This window comes from Anarrhichthys ocellatus, unplaced genomic scaffold (assembly GCF_004355925.1).
Source record: "Anarrhichthys ocellatus isolate YVR2014 unplaced genomic scaffold, GSC_Weel_1.0 scaffold31, whole genome shotgun sequence".
NCBI lineage: Eukaryota > Metazoa > Chordata > Actinopteri > Perciformes > Anarhichadidae > Anarrhichthys > Anarrhichthys ocellatus.
The window spans coordinates 4,872,830-4,891,916 of NW_022280061.1; the positions used below are offsets into that span (position 1 = coordinate 4,872,830).

The 19,087-nt window shown below is 45.1% G+C and overlaps 1 protein-coding gene across 3 annotated transcripts; it reads left to right on the forward strand.

The window, feature by feature from the left end:
* The first annotated feature begins 228 nt into the window (after positions 1-228).
* pcdh10a (protocadherin 10a) lies at positions 229-18,879 on the forward strand. Of its 3 annotated transcripts, none has more exons than XM_031864646.1 (5): positions 229-3,327; positions 4,583-4,641; positions 5,222-5,328; positions 14,863-15,246; positions 17,184-18,879. In XM_031864646.1, the coding sequence occupies exons 1-5, from the start codon at positions 781-783 to the stop codon at positions 17,201-17,203; spliced, it is 3,117 nt and encodes a 1,038-aa protein (XP_031720506.1). In that variant the 5' UTR covers positions 229-780; the 3' UTR covers positions 17,204-18,879. The 3 variants fall into 3 exon arrangements, with proteins under 3 accessions (XP_031720506.1, XP_031720507.1, XP_031720505.1); XM_031864647.1 differs by having other exon boundaries at positions 14,863-15,023; XM_031864645.1 differs by lacking the exon at positions 17,184-18,879 and having other exon boundaries at positions 14,863-17,176.
* Positions 18,880-19,087: the final 208 nt, after the last annotated feature.

The following is a 19,087-nucleotide window of genomic DNA, read 5'->3' on the forward strand; positions in this document are numbered from 1 at the left end:
TTTAATGTTGCTGCTACAACTGAGGCTGGGCCTGGAGGAGAGAGGAGAGAACGGGAGGAGCGCAGCGCACTTAACTGGTTTTGTTATGAGGGCCCGATTGTGTGCTCTCTGGCTGGCGTCGCAGAGCCCCAATCAGGTGCCATTACACCCGGTGTTTGAGAATACCATTGGCTGGTGGGGAAAGGAGCTGTGCGCAAAACCAACCCCGCTGCTCACACTCGCCTTACAGAAGCCGAGCTGCGAACATCATCCGCTTTGAGCGCTTAGGCGCAGTGATTACATCCTCTCAGAGCGAGATAGAGAGAAAGTCCTGTTATTCGCCAGTGCTCGTTTAGAAGTTGCATTTGTTATAGATTCCGTCGGAGCGTGAATAGGACTTTTTGCTGTCTTCTTTTTTTCTACTCATGTGGAATTTCCTCTGTTGTTCTGTGACTTTGTGTGAAGAACGGGCAGTCTGTTCTGTGCACAGGGAGTGTTGGCTTTGCGTCCTGGCGCCAGCCTGCAATGTTTGCGCCGACGCCAAAAACTCACAGACCGGTGCAGAATTGATTAAAACAGGGAAGCTCGGATCAAATGGCTGTGCTTCTCACAGCTGAAACGACACAATGTTCCACTGACCCGAGGCAGAGGCGAGGAATTTCACAAGCGGACAGCTTTGTTACCGTTTATTTCATTGCTTTTTTACGGACAGAGAAAATGGGAAATGCTCATTTCTTGTAAGAAAAGGGAATAACACTTTTTTTAATCGTCTTGAAGTGCACTTTGAGAGAGGGAGAGGAGATGATTTGGTTAATAATCCTGCTCTCCATCCTGCATGGAGCGGTCTCTCAGCTACACTACTCCGTGCCAGAGGAGCAGGAACCTGGCTCTGTGGTTGGGAATATTGCAGAGGATTTGGGGCTGGACATTACCAAACTTTCCGCTCGCCGCTTTCAAACGGTGCCTAGTTCACGGACACCTTATCTGGAGGTGAACTTAGAGAACGGTGCACTCGTGGTGAAGGAGAAAATTGACCGAGAAGAAATCTGTAAGCAGACCATCCCGTGCCTATTGCACCTGGAGGTGTTTCTGGAGAACCCACTGGAGCTCTTTCGCGTGGAGATTGAGGTGATGGATATCAACGACAATCCGCCCAGCTTTCCCGAGACGGACATTTCCGTGGAGATATCGGAGAGCGCCGTCCCCGGGACCCGTTTCCCAGTGGAGAATGCCTTTGACCCTGACGTGGGCACAAACGCGCTCAGCACATACGCCATAACGAATAATAACTATTTTTACCTTGACGTGCAGACGCAGAGCGACGGGAATAAGTTCGCGGAGCTGGTGCTGGAGAAGCCGCTGGACAGGGAGCAGCAGGCGGTGCACCGCTATGTGCTGACTGCTGTGGATGGCGGCATCCCGCAGCGGACCGGGACGGCTCTCCTGGTGGTCAGAGTTCTGGACTCTAATGATAACGCGCCCACCTTTGACCAGTCTGTGTACTCCGTTAACCTGCGGGAAAACTCTCCGGTGGGCACTCTGATCATTCAGCTCAACGCCACGGATGTTGACGAGGGACAAAACGGGGAAATCGTTTATTCTTTCAGCAGTCACAACGCCCCGCGGATAAAGGACTTATTCAACATTGACGCGAGAACAGGAAGGATAGAGGTGGCGGGTGAGGTGGACTTTGAGGAGAGCAACACGCATCAGATTTATGTCCAGGCTAAGGATTTGGGGGCTAATGCGGTCCCCGCGCACTGCAAAGTGCTGGTCAAACTCGTGGACGTGAACGACAACACACCAGAGATCGGGTTCAGCACTGTGACTGAATCCGTGAGCGAGCAGGACGCCCCGGGCACCGTGATCGCACTTTTTAGCGTCTCAGACCGGGACTCTGGTGAGAATGGACACATGAGCTGCGAGATACTGGGAGACGTTCCTTTCAAGCTGAAATCGTCTTTTAAAAACTACTACACTATTGTGACGGACGGGCCGCTGGACAGAGAGAACACAGATTCCTACACAATCACCGTGGAGGCCAAAGATAAGGGTCAGCCGTCGCTCGCCACCAGCAAGTCTATTAAAGTGCACGTCTCCGATGAGAATGACAATGCGCCCCGTTTTACGCAGGCTGTTTATGATGTGTATGTGACTGAGAATAATGTGCCCGGTGCTTTCATTCACGCCGTGAGCGCCCTGGACCCCGATGTAGGACAAAACGCTCTTATTACTTACTCCATATTGGAGTGTGACATACAGGGCATGTCTGTGGACACGTATGTGTCCATAAACCAGGACACCGGCTACCTTTACGCGCTGCGCTCTTTTGATTACGAGCAGCTGAAGGAGTTTAGCTTCATGGTCCAAGCGAAAGACTCTGGTGCTGCGGAGCTCTTCTCCAATACCACTGTAAGTGTGATCATAGTTGACCAAAATGACAACGCTCCCTCTGTTATAGCCCCCATCGGTAAAAACGGCACAGCCAAAGAGCACCTGCCGCGCTCCGCAGAGCCCGGCTACTTGGTCACGCGCATTGTGGCTATGGATGCGGATGATGGCGAGAACGCACGGCTGTCCTACAGCATCCTGCGGGGCAACGAGATGGGGATGTTCCGCATGGACTGGAGGACAGGGGAGCTGAGGACAGCCCGCAGGATCTCTCCCAAGCGGGATCCGCAGGGCTTCTACGACCTGCTGATCGAAGTCAGGGACCACGGGCAGCCCCCTCTCTCCTCCTCCGCGAGTGTGAGTGTAATGCTAGTGGACAGCGTGGTCGAAGGCCGCAGTGGGGATCGAGGCTCTGCCTCCAAGGCAAAGGAGACCTCCCTTGACCTCACCCTAATTCTCATCATCGCCTTGGGCTCCGTGTCTTTCATCTTCCTCCTGGCTATGATCGTGCTGGCCGTGCGCTGCCAAAAGGACAAGAAGCTCAACCTGTACACTTGCCTGCTGGCCGGTGAGTGCTGCTTGTGCTGCGGCTCGTGCTGTAGTAGGCACGCTCGAGGACGGAAACAGAAGAAGCTGAGTAAATCTGACATCATGTTAGTTCAGAGCACCAACGTGACGTCAGGGGTCGGGCCCGTGGGGCAGGTGCCCGTGGAGGAGTCTGGTGTGGGCGGCGTGGGGGGGGGCTTCGGCTCCCACCATCACCAGAACCAGAACTCCTACTGCTACCAGGTGTGTCTGACACCGGAGTCCGCCAAAACGGATCTGATGTTCCTAAAACCGTGCAGCCCCTCCCGCAGCACTGACACGGATCACACCAACCCCTGCGGCGCCATAGTCACGGGTTACAGTGACCAACAACCGGACATCATATCCAATGGCAGTATTCTCTCTAACGAGGTAAGAAAAGCCCGAATCAGCTGCTATCGCCCACGGCTCCGCTTCAGATGTATTAAAAGTGCACAAAACCGCGATTTGAAGGGTTAACCTAATTTTAAAGATCCCCCAGAAATACAGCTGTGTCTGCTTCATGTCGACGTGTGTTATTCACTCAGGTCACGCGCAACAAAAGTCCCCGAGAGGATGGAAGTGGTATCGGCTATTGACTTGGCTGTTCTGCTCAGTGGTCTTTAATCATTGTCAGGCGTAATGGTGATTGGACATGTCAATTGTTGAATCTCATGTGGCCTTTTAGTTTTATTCGCAATAGACTGCTATCAGATCAACCTTTACATCGTGTGCAAATAGGCATTGAGAGACAAAATGATTTTGGGCATAAAATACATTTTCCAGTCAAACCACGAAGTTGGAAAAAGCTCTTTTTAAATTGTCTTTATTCTTTGTTTGGTGCAGTTTTGATCTAACTGATATATTAAGCTATGCAGTTCTTGTTGAAAAATGAATTCAAAAAGAGCAATCAGCAGCCTTTGCATATTTGGGTTACCCCAAAGGAATGGTGGGGCTCTTATAGTCCAAATTATACATTTAGTGAAGGGGAAACACACCAAATGCTTAAGTGTGTCAGAAACTTAGTGGAAAATCCCACCAAGAGAGCATTTCTGTGTGAAATATTTACTGTTTGGTTACACCAGCAGCCTTCTTAAGCACAGCAACATTTAGTTGATGTATCCTTATTATAGATTATAAAGTTTCGGTGGAAAACCTTACTAGGAGAAGGGACGAGGCGAGTAACGTAACGGGCCTGTTTTGTGTTCAGCCTGTGCGTTCTGCGCGGGGAGCTGTGGAGTTCGGGGCTTTCTGTTGATTGCGGTGTGGCTGGAGTGGAGCCAGACAGCCAGTCACAGCCTTGTCTTTCCTGTGCGTTAAGTATTCCGTGCACGACCCGGCACAGCAGCACCGTGAACAAAGGTTGTTCAGTTTCAGCATCGCGCAGCTCAATCATTTACGCATTCAATCGCCTCCCTAACACACTACTCTCGTCTCCTCTCGCCCACTCACTCACCTAGTGGATGCGCGCACTGTCGGTTCCCCCCACCTTGCGCTGCCCTTAGCTTCTTCTGCTGCGGTTACATGTTGACAACCAATGAATGTTGGCCGTTATGTTCCTCTTATCTAGCGTGAACCTCCTTGTGTATTTATTAATGTGCCTACTTGGCATTAGACGTGATCAAATATGTTTCTCTGGGTTTTCTAGACAAAACACCAACGAGCAGAACTCAGCTATCTGGTGGACAGACCAAGACGTGTCAACAGGTATTGAAAAGCACACACACACACACACACACACACACACACACACACACACACACACCATATAATTACCAATGTGCAAAGCCTAGTGAGGCAGACACCAGCCACCACCAGAGGACCTGTAACATTCAATAGGACTCATGGCACCAAGGTTATTCACATATCTATAAAATTGAATATTACATCCATCCGTGTGAGCCTCGTATATTCTGCATCGATAATTGTGGCTTTGAGAGGCTACATGGTTCCCAACGTATCCATAACGTTCATCTTCAATTTGGCATCACTCCCATAACTGACATAGCATTGCCTATTACAGCTCTAATGCTGGATTTCATTACATGCTATGTGTAACATCCAATTTAGCCTCTTGCCGGGCACCGTGACTGTATTAACGCGGTGTTGATGTCTGATTCTCCCTCTCTCCTTTTCTCTGCCCCCTCATCTAATCCCCCGTCTCCTCTCCGTCTTCCCTTTCTCAATATTGTATCTCGACCTCTCTCTCTGACCCCTCCATTCTTTTCATACCTCTCCGTCTCTTTCCTCTGACTGTCTGCACTCTCACCTCCCCTGCCTCTTACAGTTCGGCATTCCAAGAGGCAGACATCGTCAGCTCCAAAGACAGCGGTCACGGTGACAGCGAACAAGGCGACAGTGACCACGATGCCACCAACCGGGGTCATTCGGCCGGTAGGTCCCCATTCCAACACACACACACACACACATCACGTAATTATACTGTCATTTCAGGGCTCACACACCCTCCCCTCCCCTCCCCTCCGCTTCTTCCACAGTGAGTGTTTGCGAATGTGAATGTGATAATGCTGAATTGTTGGTGCGGACCGGTGACTTTTAATTTCCTTAATTTGAGAGTGTGCAAAGGCCCGGGCTCCGGTGTTGCTGGCTGGCTGGCATGAGCAGGCCCCTGAGGTGTTGATTGTATTTCACACCCGGGTGAAAGGGAAGAATATTTGGGGAAATTTCTTTTCTCTCTCTCCCTCTCACTGTTCTCCTTCTCTCTTTCGAACGCCAAGTGGTGCTGAAAGAACAGCGACTCACCGCAGAGGCAGTTTAAGGTCTATAGTGCTTTAGTGACTCAAATCAATAGGTTCACTCAAGTGCGAGGAAAAGGCATGGGAGCTAAATTGATGTAATGAGATGCATTTCAATCAGCCTCGCAGTTGGTCTGTTGTACTGCCTTTGTTGGTTATAGTTTCAGCTGATCAAGGACGTTAGCAGCTTTGGATCTCTTGGATTTGTCGGCCAAATGTTTCAAAGCTTTGGCATAAGTTAAGGCAAACAGAAAACGTTGGAATTAGGGAAAATCTTCTCTTCACTTCAGGTATATTTACTGACTGTCTTCTACATTTTACAGTGCAGTAGTTTTTTTAGACAAGACTTTACTTTTTATCTTAAGCCTCGCCTTGTTCTCTCTAAAATTCTATTAGGCTAGTACCTGTTTATTGATCAAAGTGGAGTCAGACAAAATGTGGAGCAACACAAAATCTCATTTCATATTGAATTGCCCTTTCCTTCTGAGGGATTGTTCCACACGGCTCATGTAAGACCCCTGTCTAGACCGGAGCCTGCCAAATATCATATCAGTGCAGGGAATACAAATAGAGCAGATTAGATGGGTGTTGTAGGATAGTGAATGGTCCTCATCAGGCTCCACAGTGTTTGGTATTATTAATAAACGGAGCCAAAAAAGAGAGCCAATATGCAGCAGTGGCAGTGTCACTGCCTGCCCCCGCAGAACAAACAGGCTGGGGAGGTGTATCTGTGCAAGACTGAAATGCACACCTGGAAGATGTCCAAAGGCTCATCCCTTTATTTGTCAAGAATACAAGGTTTTAATAAGTAAATAGTATGTTAAACATACATGATGACAAGATGTTCTGGCCGGCGACTGTATTTTAAAATGCAATGCCTTGAATTCCCTCTTGCTGGTTTGCTTGCACAGTTAAAGGACCACATTTATGAACAAATAACATGTTTCCTCAGCTTTATCTGGCTCCGAGCATGCTCATTTGGCACTGGCCTGGGAGTGTAGTTGGTTCTGTGCTCTGTACTCTCTACGAGGAAACCAACATTTGTTCCTCATGTTGAATTTAGAAGGGAACAGCTTACCACTCCATGGGAGGTAATATCACACGACTGGTATTTGGAAAGAGGGACACTTGGGTTTCACAGACTTCGGTAAACAACCAAACCAGATGGAGAGAGTGTGTGTGTGTGTGTGTGTGTGTGTGTGTGTGTGTGTGTGTGAAGGTATACCATTGTATGATTTAATATGTAGGCGGATACATGATACCTGTATGTAATCCGCTTGTGTGTTTTGCGGAGGAGAAACGAGGCGAGGGGATGATATCTATATTGAAAAGGAGTTTTCCTTTGAGGTGGTGCTCTGGAGGGCTTGAATGAGATCCAGTTTAAGAGTGGTAGCTAATGGCACTATGCCAGGTGTATATTGCCGCTGTATAGGCATGCCCATTGCTCATTTCTCTCTATGTATATGTGAAACTTCCATTATATAGGGATGGGACTGTTATTGGTTGTGTTATCGGTGTATGCTATGGTCTGTTGGGACGCTTATAGGACTTCAATGCTGAGTGCATGTTCTTCACTCTAGCATAAAGACGGTAGAGAGCAAAAAGGAATCCGCCTGAGCCAAGACTATGTATAGACCACGTGCATTTGTTATGCACTTTTGTAGCGATGTGTGCTTAAGCAAGCAAATCCATATGCGCACACACACACACACATATGTTTGGCATGATCCGACAGCCATTCCCGCATTCTGTGTGTTTGACACACACACACACATTCTCTTCCAGGGATTTGTGGCAGGGTCTCATCCTTCATTCTGTCTCCCAAACACGCTGGCTCTCCGCAACACTCGGCTGATCAGTAATTCATTTCTAGAACCTTTGCATAGCAATTATCAAAGGAGGGTTAGAGGCAAGGTTCCCTCACGGGACCGCGCAGCCACGCTCTCCCTTTTGGTGCACCTCAGAATATTTCAAATCAAGGAAAAACCATTTCCAGTTGGCATATCATCAACTACACCTGCCGTAGCTTCCCGCTCGGCCGCTTGTCTGACACTTTAGCAAATAAGTCTCCTGACGTGGTTTTAAATCAAAGGGACACTGTGAGGCTGGGATATCACCGGATGCCTTTAAAAAGTGGGCAAATGGCTTTTCTGAAACGTGCCTGGAGTGAGGCACCGCTGCGCCAGGAGCCAACGCGCTATTGATTGACAACCACACCCCCACACTCCCTTTTTTTAGGTTGCTTGATTCAAATTAGGCACCATTTCCCCTCATTATTTCCCTCATTATCTTAGTAGAAGATAGCGGCAAGCGTGAGCAAGAAAAACAAAAAAAAAGGCGACAGATAAGAGAGGATTAAATATTCATCAGAAAAAAAAAATTGGCATCTCAGAAACGTTCAATCAGCTGTGGAAGGCTGCGTGACGGGTGGGAGACTGGAAACGATGATTATCATGACGTTTGTTTTGGTGAGAACAACAGCCGTGACAAATGGAACAATTAAATCACTGTGGCAACGGTGTATTAGATGGCTGATTATGAATTAGTGGCGGGCACCGTGTTGCAGTTTCCCATGTCAGGGAGCTGTCAGATGAATTTAGCACACAGGGTTGTGAAACACCCTCCTCTCAGGCCCCAGATACTGACAGCACTGGAAGCCGTGATCCCTCCGTCTAAGATCCACGAGACCAAAAAAAGAAAAACGTCAGGTTTATATCGAAAGCTCTCGATGAAAAGAGAAATAAAGAGACCTTGCTCACTATCAACCGTAATACATTGAAAAAAGGCTGAATGCTTAAAAATACAACAATGTTGCTTAAATAGTGACAAAAGAAAAGCTCAAAGAGGTCAACGAGCAGAACACCTTTAATGTAGGAGAAGATATTGAGTTCTGTTGTAAAGAGGCACATTAGGAGCTATTATTATCATTATTCATTTTACATTTCTGGATCAATTATTTTGCCTGTTAAAATAGTTAAACATGCATTACTGAGCTGAAAGTGACATCCATTAAACATAAAACATGTTTACATGCCTGTCTGTCTGAATATATATAACTCTATTCTCCCTCTTTCTCAAACACAGTTTTAGCGCCTGTGCTTTAAGCTCTTATTGTCTAATACGGTGCACCTTTGCAAAGATGGTTCTCTTGGGTGAACATAATCAGATGGGTGGCTGTATCTGAATGGCTTGTTGACTTACTGGGTTGTCTTGATTCCCAGTTTGTGGATTGGCAGTCACTCCAGATACCCAGATGTACTGTATGTTAACAAGCACAGGACATGCTACTTTTGTTCATATGTTCCTCTCAACTTAAAGCATCCAATAAGGAGCAAGGAGACTAGAACATGTAAAACCTGTAAACAGAAAGTGCAGTATACTGTATGTGCACACTCAAGTGTTCAAAACCCCACCAGCAGAAAGTTACACACGTATTTCAATGTAAAATGAAAAAGTAAAAATCTATCGCAGCAAATAGGATAAAAACATTGCCTCATTAAAACAATCAATTTGAATTTAGCGTGTAACAGGTGGAGATGTCATGACTTCTTCTAAGCTGAGTCTCTTGTTGAATATCAATAAAAGTCATAGCAAAGAAAAGACCAGATTAATCGATGTGATTAACTGATTGACTCGTCTACTTCCTGCAACATGCCTTCCTTATCTGGCCTCTTCATAACATGATACAGATGTGTGGAGGAGTGGATTCCAGAATCACTGAGAGGATGTGTGGAAATGAATCAGACCCACAATCAGAGCTCGTAATGTGATGATCACCGGTACACTCAAACATCTTGCTGAGTGTCTTGATGAATGTGTGCTGGGTATGAAACGGCTGTGCTTTCTGAATGAGCTGAACAGCACAGAGTGTTCCCACCAATGAAATGGATGAAAAGAGGGCACAGGCCTTCTGGCACAGGACTCAAATCAGGTGAAAAACTTAAGATCAAAAAGTGAAAAAGATGCATTCTTCTTGTGTAAGACAGGGGCCGTGGATATCTAGGTTAGTTTAGGCTGTAAGCAGAGATCTGTAAGCATGAGTCATGGGACTCATGAATCTGCTCTTTGGCCATGAGTTATACACATATCCTTTCTGCTCAGAGATTCAGCCATCAGTCAACATCTGCTCCATCGATGCTGCGACGCTAACATTCCTACAGAAAAACACAATGTCAAGATATCTGTTGATGATGCTCAGATTAAACTCAGGTGTGACCCGTAGCTTTAATTACTCTGCCTTCTAAAGGGAAACGCAACCTGAAACAGAATCACTTTTGTGCACATTTGCGTCACATAAATATGTGGATTGGTGGTAAATTCCTTTTACTTTTAACATTGTGCTGAGATGTTAGCATGCAGTCATGTGGCTACAAAGAAGTATGACCGGGCAAGAGACACAAGTAGTCAAACTGGCACAAGTTTTAACCAAAGACCCACATTAGCAAACATGTATTTGGAAGAGAAAACAGCAGCGCACCACTGCAGTTTCCCTACAAAGTGAGGAATAGTCCTCAACATTCTGGCTGTACTCACTTTTAGTTTTACTTAGAAAGAAAGTGATTTAGATCACCGGTTCACGACCCTGTCCGCGGAAAATGATCTGTTTGATCTGTGTGCGCTGCTCCTGTTGCAACTATAAGCTAACACCAGTAAACACATAAAGTGTAGAGTTTATTTGGAAGAGATGTGGTCTAACATACAGTGCTCTAATATAGCTTACTAAATGATCCTGACCTGTATTTTGGTGGTTAACAGCACTGGCCTGTCTGTAACAAAGTCAACGATATGGTTTCGTTAATCTGATCAACGCGTTAGCTCCATTAACCGGTCTGACTCTCATTTCTTGCCCCGTCTGACGTAGTTCACCGTGCTCACAATCGTATAAGAAAAGATAGGAATGATGACCAGAACTCAGAAAATTATACTACGGTTGTTGTAAACCAGAATTATCCTTTAAAAGTAAAGTCTCAGTGAATGTCTAAGACAAAGTCGGGTCAGGACTAAGTAATGAAAGGGATCGAACTATAGGGGCATTATTAATCAAAGAGTCATCAGGCCAAATCAGGCCAAACGGCCATCTTGGCTTTCCTTGCCAGCTCAGTCACAGTTTAAAAAACATGGAAGATGGTAGCTGCCTCTCAAAGACTCTTTCTCTGTCTGTCATTACTGGATATGGTGGGAGCCATCTTTCTCTGTTTGGGCCCTGGGAGGTCTCTGGTTTACTCATCACAGCCTCACTGGCCAGCCTGAGGAAGCTGTGGTACTCCCCTGCCGTCCCGAGCTGCTGTCCAAATATTGACATTTTGTGTCTGTATTCTCTCCGGAACAGTGGAGGACAAGATGAAAAACAGAGGCAGGGATTGAAGACACCCTCTACCTGGGGGACGAGGATGGCTTTGTGAATCGTTCTTTCTTTCTTTCTTTTTAGAGAGAGAAAAAGAGATAAAGAGAGGATTAAAAGTGTGAAAATAAAGAGACGGGAAATAGACACAGAGGGACTAATAGAGACGGAGACAGACGGACGGATGAGTGCAGGGAGATATATACCCACAGAGTCAATTCAAACACGGGACTCTTGTTTTCTCTGGATTTGTTTCCCTCATTGCCTCCACTCCCAGTTGCTGGATGTATGTCAGGCAACGCAATTAGTCAAATCACAACGATGTGGGATTTCGGAAACACTCTGAGATGTAATGGGAAAAAACGAACAGAAGTACTGATTGCTTATTAGCAAGGAGATTGTTTGCATTGTGTAGCGCCGTTTACGTCTCCCTGTGTGTGTGTGTGTGTGTGTGTGTGTGTGTGTGTGTGCGTGCGTGCGTGCGTGCGTGCGTGCGTGTGTGCGTGCGTGCGTGTGTGTGCGTGTGTGTGTGTTCTTCCTGTCTGATGAGGTCACGATGAGAGATGGGGCTGCTGGCAGGGCCTGTCATTGCCAGTCACTGTTTTGGTTGTTGTTTTTGCTTTCTGCCCGAGGAAGAGAAAGGTGCTTCACGGGAATCAACAGCCACTGGGTGTCATGTGCACACGGCCTGTCTGTCTGTTTACTTGCCACATTTACATATCTTGGTGTTAAGAGAGTATTTTTAAGTGTGTGTTTGCAAACATATGTGTTGATGTCGCTGTTTTTTAAGAGTGAGCCGGCAGGCAAAAATCACCGAGTAGTTTGGAAGCCAGTGACAAGAGCTTCTCCGAGCCTGATTTACGGTGAAAGGTGAATGCTGCAGACTATATTTATACAGCATCTCCAGAGTACAATATGCCCCTGTGCCTGCTGATTAATATACTGAGATATAAGGAGTATGGAACAAACAGCTCTTTCTCTTAATCCTTCCACGTTTACTCTATCTTTATTAGTATGCATATTTGCTTCCTGCATAGCTGCGTGTGCGCTTGGTTTTGCACCTGTGCTTCAGTCTTTCAGATGATTTGTTTGTACATTTAGAAGCATTGTGGCGACAAACCGCCTCACCGGTAACAGCACAGAGATGATCGAGGGCGTGAGGTCTACACCCTCATGTGTCCGAGGAGGAATTTAATTAGCCAGAAGTCCATTAAAAGGCTGAAGGCTAACTGTGAGGTGGGGATTAACAGAAACACTTTGATTTATATGCCCCCAACATCTAAAGACGATACATACATTAGTTTCAGGGATAAATCAGAGGGTAAATGCCACTCAACATCTCAATGAGCATTTACAGATGTCCAAATCTACTTCTGCAGATGATTCTTGGTTTTCTTCTCAGCGTGATCACAGGTTTCTTCTTAGTCATTATTAAACCGGAACAGCCTGCAGCCCCACACGACCCTGAGAGTTAGATGTGATGGTGCTACAACTTAAAAATACATGAAAGCTAATGTTAAATTGGAGATTTCTTTTCATTTCTGATACTTAAGGTACCTTCTCTATCTAACCCTCACCCGTGCCCCTCTGTGAGGTCCAGGTCTTCCACTGTCTATCTGGCCATTGCTCTCTCCATCTGCCATTGCCCGGGTCTCCCTCTCCTTCCTTATGCTTCTTGCAGTCTTGCTGCCTGCTGTCTCTGTCTGTGAAATCTGTGACTCCCCCGTCTGTTTGGCCCTCGCTGTCCCTTGTCTGTGGGCCTCGTGTCTCCACTGGCCACTGCACAGTCTTTGTTGCCTGTCTCGCTCCCCGTGAGGCCTGAATGAGCAGCACGATTACATCCACACAATGGAAACAAACACAAAACAGAGCCGCAGTGGTAGGTCTTAGACAATGTGTGGACAGTGCTGTTGTTAATAGTACATGATATTTACATGTGCATGGATGTGGAAGGCATAATACACAACATATGATATCAATTCAAAGCTTTGCTTTTATGAGAGGTGGCTGTTCTGATGCTGAATTATATTTAAAAGTCTTCTCAAATGTTGTGGTCGGACATGTTGAAAACAACATTCAGCATATTTGTGGTCTTCAATAATTAGTTTTAAGATTGCATTTTTTGTTTCAGAGCTGGGGGGGGGGGCACTCTGAAGCAACTGTAAGCTATTTTATTTTTTATATTTTATTGTGAAAGGTAAGAACGGAATTAAGCTCGCTGTCGTGGTTCGACTCGCAGAGCTTCTGTGTTGTTTTTTTACTGAATACGTCCACATAATGTCATTAATTGATGCCTTTATTAGCATTTTGAAAACTCAGGAAAGTTGCCCTAGCGCCTTTTTTATTGCCTAATATGTGTGTTCAATTTATTCACGTGCAAATTCATCGCACAGAGGAAAGGTCGCTGGTGTGTGAAGGCCTTAAAGAACAGACCCAGCTCTTTACTGTCGTATGTGATGGCAGATAGGGTCGGAGATGAGCACCCAGCAAATGCAGGTGAATGAAAACGCACAACACAAAGACGCGTTTGGTGAGGTTAGCGTATGATTGGATAGAACTAGTGAATCCTGTGTCTTGCTTCAAAACATCACAACGATGACTATTACTGCCTTCGTGGCAGACAATATTAAGTCATCATATTACTTTATTGGGATGGCTGTATTGATTTATTGTAATTATAACTTTCAATACTACTTACTCTTTAGCCTAGTATTGATATGTATATGCTGACATTACAATATGTGTGTGTGTGCGTGTGTGTGTGTGTGTGTGTGTGCGCAGGGCTGCTGTTAGTGATAGAGGAGCAGTGGTGTTATCGGTAGAATAGATTTGTGGAAGTGGACCCTGTGATCTGAAGCCTTCTCAGCCTCAGGGAATTACAGATCGTCTGCTTTTTGTGTTTCTCTCGCTCTTTTTCTTGTGCCTGTTTGCTGATGTATCGCTTTCCTCGTATGACCCTAAACAGCTCGTCTCCTCCTTTGATCTCCGCCAACAACGCTTTCCCACATGGCGCTTAACTGGAAAACCGGGAAAACTACAAATCCAATCTGCGCGCGAGTAGAGAGTGGCTGCAGAGACTCATTATAATGATGACTCTGTTCATGTCTCTTGTTCCTTTCATAATGGCTCCCGTCCTCTTCTTCCCCCGTCCCCGCGCTCCTCTCTTTATTCTCTCTAAGAGGAAGTCATTAACATAACCGGTACGTCTTTCATGTGGATCATGTGTTTGCAGGACTGCGTGTGTTATTCTATTATATCATTTCAGATGTTAATTTAACCTTTTTTATGTTGATATTTTGTTTTTGGCAGTATCTTTATGTCAATTACACACTTTGTCAATTTGTAGGAATGATTGACATGAGAGTAAGATTCAGCAGCCAGTGAGTGTTTTGTTGGTTTTTTAAGGTAATTGTGTTTTATTTGTGCGTGAGGATGATGGAATATGGATTCACATTTTGCCTCTTGGTGTTTGGGAATCAATCGTGAGTCTGAAGATGTTGACGTGGAGAGAGGCTGAAATGTTTTCACCACATCACTGTGATTGCACATTTCATTGGGAATGAATGAGGTGAAGAGGAAAACAAACAATTCGCTTCATCAATGTTGGCCTTGTCTCTTTGATGAATAGCTTTTGCTGCACTTTTTCTGCTTGCGACATTGGCAAATGATTACAAACTTGTGTTCTCTCTTCTGGTTTCTTTCTCTCATCTCCTCCTGCATCTTGCCTATCCACTCCAAATATCTGCACCTCTTCTCTTGTGCCTCCTCTTCGTTTTTCCCTCTTGCATTTCTGTAATCTTCCATTCACATTCCCACCTTTGTGTCCTGCAGGAGCTGACCTGTTCTCCAACTGCACGGAGGAGTGCAAGGCCCTGGGCCACTCTGACCGCTGCTGGATGCCATCCTTTGTGCCATCTGACGGGCGCCAGGGGCCGGACTACCGCAGCAACCTACACGTCCCCGGCATGGACGCCACCCTGCCCGACACTGAGGTACCTTCCTCCGTCAACCTCTCCGACCAACTGACCATGACCTCAACCGCCGCCTCGTTCAACGATAGGTCATTCTCCACCTTTGGCAAGGAGGGTCAAAGGTCACAGTCACACCACAGCCTTCACCATCACCTCCATCAGCAACAGCAGCAGTACAGCTCCAGCACGCTAGAGAGGAAAGAGTATGATAGGGGGACCCTGCCGTACAAAGCTACCTTTCTCTGTGAGTATCAGTATGAAAGTTCACTGGGACCCTACGACTTCGGTCTGGTCCAGTACAGAGACTAGAGGAGGGGACGATCAATCTGCCCTTTGATTCTGATCTGGGCTTTTTATTTTGCTCATCAACGTTTATTTCTTATATTTTTTAAAGAGTTTTAAAAACTATGACTTTTTGTTTTGTTGTATTGTTTTTACTTTGTAAATTTGAATTTATCTCACCGAATGTAAAATGTAATCTATTATTGCTAACTCCACTTCTCCAAAACCCACTCTGAAAACTTCAACCTTACCTTTTCTAACGCTAAATACTGTCTGTACATATGTGACTAATTATTAAAATAAACAAACATTGAATTGGACACATTTTAAACTGCTGTTGCCCCTTTTTCGCCTTTCTCTAAATTCCCCCTCAGAATCCTCTCCTGTCAGCCTTTTGTATCTGATGCTCATATAAGTAAAGGTCACCAACACAAGCACACTTCATGTTTATATTCCTTACCTCTTCACACAGCTACAGTTAAACGCCGTTTATGGTTTAATACATGCTCTGAGGAAATGAAGGATAGATCATCTCATGTTCGAAAGGACATCTTTTATTTTCCATTTGCTTAACATCGGAGTTCTGCTCGAGCACGATGGCTTCCCTACTGAATAGCTCGAAAGGTGAAACGCACAACCCACGCGTCGTCTTTTTCACAAGGATTGAAGTCCATTTTGTTCTAAAAAGGAAGTGTCGAGTATCTATACTCGCTTGCTTGTGGATCAATACTCGACATAAAGATGGGGGGGAGAGGTGGGCTGTCAACACCGAGGTCAAGATTCTGCAGTTGGAGAAGTCACACTCACAAGTTTGTGTGCAAGAGAAGAGGGAAAGTATTTCAATATATTAAGGGAAGCTTCATTTGGCACATGAATGATTTTGATATATATTGGTAATGTAGTTTCCAGCTTGAAATTCTAAAGAAGCAGAATGAGATTCCTTAGAGATGACGGCAGGATGCTTTCCAAGCTCCCACGTAACATGAATATTCTATGAGCTCTAAGAGTCGAGGATGGATTCAATACACACATTGAGTAGAGAAGTCATTTCCAGTCACCACCATCTTAACCACCATCCTTCATGATACTGCATGCCGACTGTCTCTCAGGTAAACGACGACCGCTATAACCTGCTTTTTTTTGTTCTTTGTTTGCAACTTAGCAAACGAAGCCAAGTAATTTTTCCTCTTGCACATCAGGTCTGTTTGAGACATAATTTGTATTTAGCCTTTAGGTGCACGAGCTCGCTCCAAATATAGCAGCCTGCGTGTCTGCTCCTCCCGTCTGCCTCGAAGGGTTGGGATAAATGCACTCCATACTCCTCTGTCCAAAACTCTCCACCATATTATATTTCACTTTATTTTTTTGATTTACAATTTCACCCATTTTTCCCACTCTTTAGAAATATACTTTGCCACGGCAAAGGTTCTGTTGTTCATCACTCTGTAAAGGAGATGAGAAGAGTCCCAGAGGCTGAGCTCTATTAACCAATTGGCATCATGTTCTACTTATAAAAATAGCAGCATGTGCTACTACTGGCTATGGCAGTGCTCTGATCAGTAGGGTTGCCTTGATAAAGGGTTTATACATATTTAATGATCCATTTATAGATAATTAATGAAGCAATTAGTGCTCTGTGTATTTTCTACGCATGCATTATGTAGCCACCAAATTTCTAACCTTTATCTCCACTGATGGACATGTTTTCACCCGATTCCCAAATTAGTTTCACCATTACACTACAAGGACCAGCCTTTAGGGTATATAAATAACTTCACACACAGTCCTTTGTGGCATGTATCCTTCAAGAGATGGTATTTCGAGCCGATTGTGTCACTAAAGAGTCTCGAGGGAGAGGGTGCCATTCGTCTTATTGAGTGTGTTCTCTTGTCTTTTCAGCCCGCAAAAGGATTTGTTAGCTCGTTCCACGTAGACCTTTCGGAGACGGCATGAATTTCTCTGCTCGACCACCAACACTGATGCTGGAGACAGCGACATAAAACTACACAAACAGCAACCTGGACAACAGCAACCTTGGTTAAGCTACATTATCTTGGGTGGCGAACTGTAACAAAGCCTTGGCAGTGGTCGCCGGGGGAGGAGAGGAGAACTAAATACTGAGTAGCTGTTCGCCTCTAGATATCTGAGGAGCAATCCAAGGCCTTATTTCTCTCAGCAGGACTGAGAACGGGGCCGACATACTCGACATGTGAAAATTATAAAGTCATCAGCAGACAGGAACTAAAACAAACGGCGGAATACAAAAGAAGAAGAAGAGGGAGCGATTAACTGGTAGAGGTGGGTTGTTTCTTTGGGACTGAGGAGTTAGCCTCTAGAGATCTGTGTGCCTGTTTACATAAAGAAAAAAACTAATGTTTCTGTACAAACTTCAACCAATGTCACATGGAACCCTTTAGCTATTTCTATGGTCACCGCTAAGCCAACTGTACAGAGACTGTTTGGGGAAAAGATGGAGACTGAGAGCCAGCGAGGAAGTAAGAGACCGTCAATTAGACAGGAAGAGAAAGAGAGAGCAGGTGTTGTACAGGTTTAAAATGACAAAAAAATGAAGGAAATGGGATGAGCAGAGATGATGTGCAGTATTATAAATTCTGTATCTCCGGTTTTTTGACTTGACTGTCTTTATATAACTTCTCTTTTACGTTTCTGTTGTTATTTCTGTGTGGTTAAAGTGTGCAGACTCTAAAGTATTCCAGCCTGCCGTTACAGACGGGAACATGCTGTCCAGAGCCGGGTTCAGTCCTCTTTCAAGCTTAGCCACTTCAGGAAGGAGATGTTAACCAATACACTGCGTAGAAAAAGGGCAGATGAAACAATCTTAATGTTTAGATTATCAATAAAATATCACAAATGAATGTTCTCACTTCTAAACTAGTGACTCAAAGTTCTCACGTTCCTTCCTGAGCTGACTGCGGATGAAGTGAAATGAGCCTTAATCAGGATGCGGTTTCCTTGATGCCATTGGCCTATACATAAACAATCAGACACACTCAGTGGTTTTTATCATGTGTGCAAAGTGTTTACTGTGCTATTTTAAAAAGCTTATAATGAACATAAATCTATATATAACTATATATATAAATATATATATACAATATACTTTTTTTCAAAAAACTGTAACCATTGGTTAGTTTCTACACCTCATAATGTCGTTCAATCGAATAATACCAAGTGCTACAAAATCAAGACGTATCGATTACAACGAGGAGTATTTCAGCCGAGACAGCAAACACGTTCACTCCCACCGAGGATTAAGTTGATGTTCTTATTTGATTGTTTCTTTTCATGGTTAACAGACGCTGGGCCTTATTGTGTGTAGCGAAGACACCAGTTGAGTTGTTTTGGCCTGTTGTGTATTTTTACTAGCAGAATATGTGTCCGTGTACAGGAAGGGGGACTATCACAATCGAGCTAGATATCAAAGGTTTTACAATCATACAGAAGAGGCATACACAGATACATATGGACACAAACAGACAATACATGGTGAGGGGCACAGTACTGCACACACACACACACACACACACACACACACACAGGTCAAGTGGTGATAAATAAACAGTGTCATTGAAGTTTTCTAATGTGTGTTTTGTTGCGTTCACTTGAGAATAAATGTAACTGATCAGAAAACAAGACTAAGCCTACAGCTATGCTTGCACATCTGTGAGGCTGTACGTATGCTGTACGTAGCTCTTAGAGCCACATGCTAACGTAAGCATCACAACACGCTCACAAGTACAATGCTTCGGCAGGTGTACTTGTTTACTGCTTCATCAGCTCAG

What these genes read in the sequence shown, in the direction of transcription:
- pcdh10a (XM_031864645.1), top strand. Translation starts at nt 781, where the DNA reads ATGATTTGGTTAATAATCCTGCTCTCCATCCTGCATGGAGCGGTCTCT. An exon ending in GCAGTATTCTCTCTAACGAG is followed by an intron (nt 3,328 to 4,582) that starts GTAAGAAAAGCC and finishes TGGGTTTTCTAG; the next exon opens with ACAAAACACCAACGAGCAGA. An exon ending in CAACCGGGGTCATTCGGCCG is followed by an intron (nt 5,329 to 14,862) that starts GTAGGTCCCCAT and finishes TGTGTCCTGCAG; the next exon opens with GAGCTGACCTGTTCTCCAAC.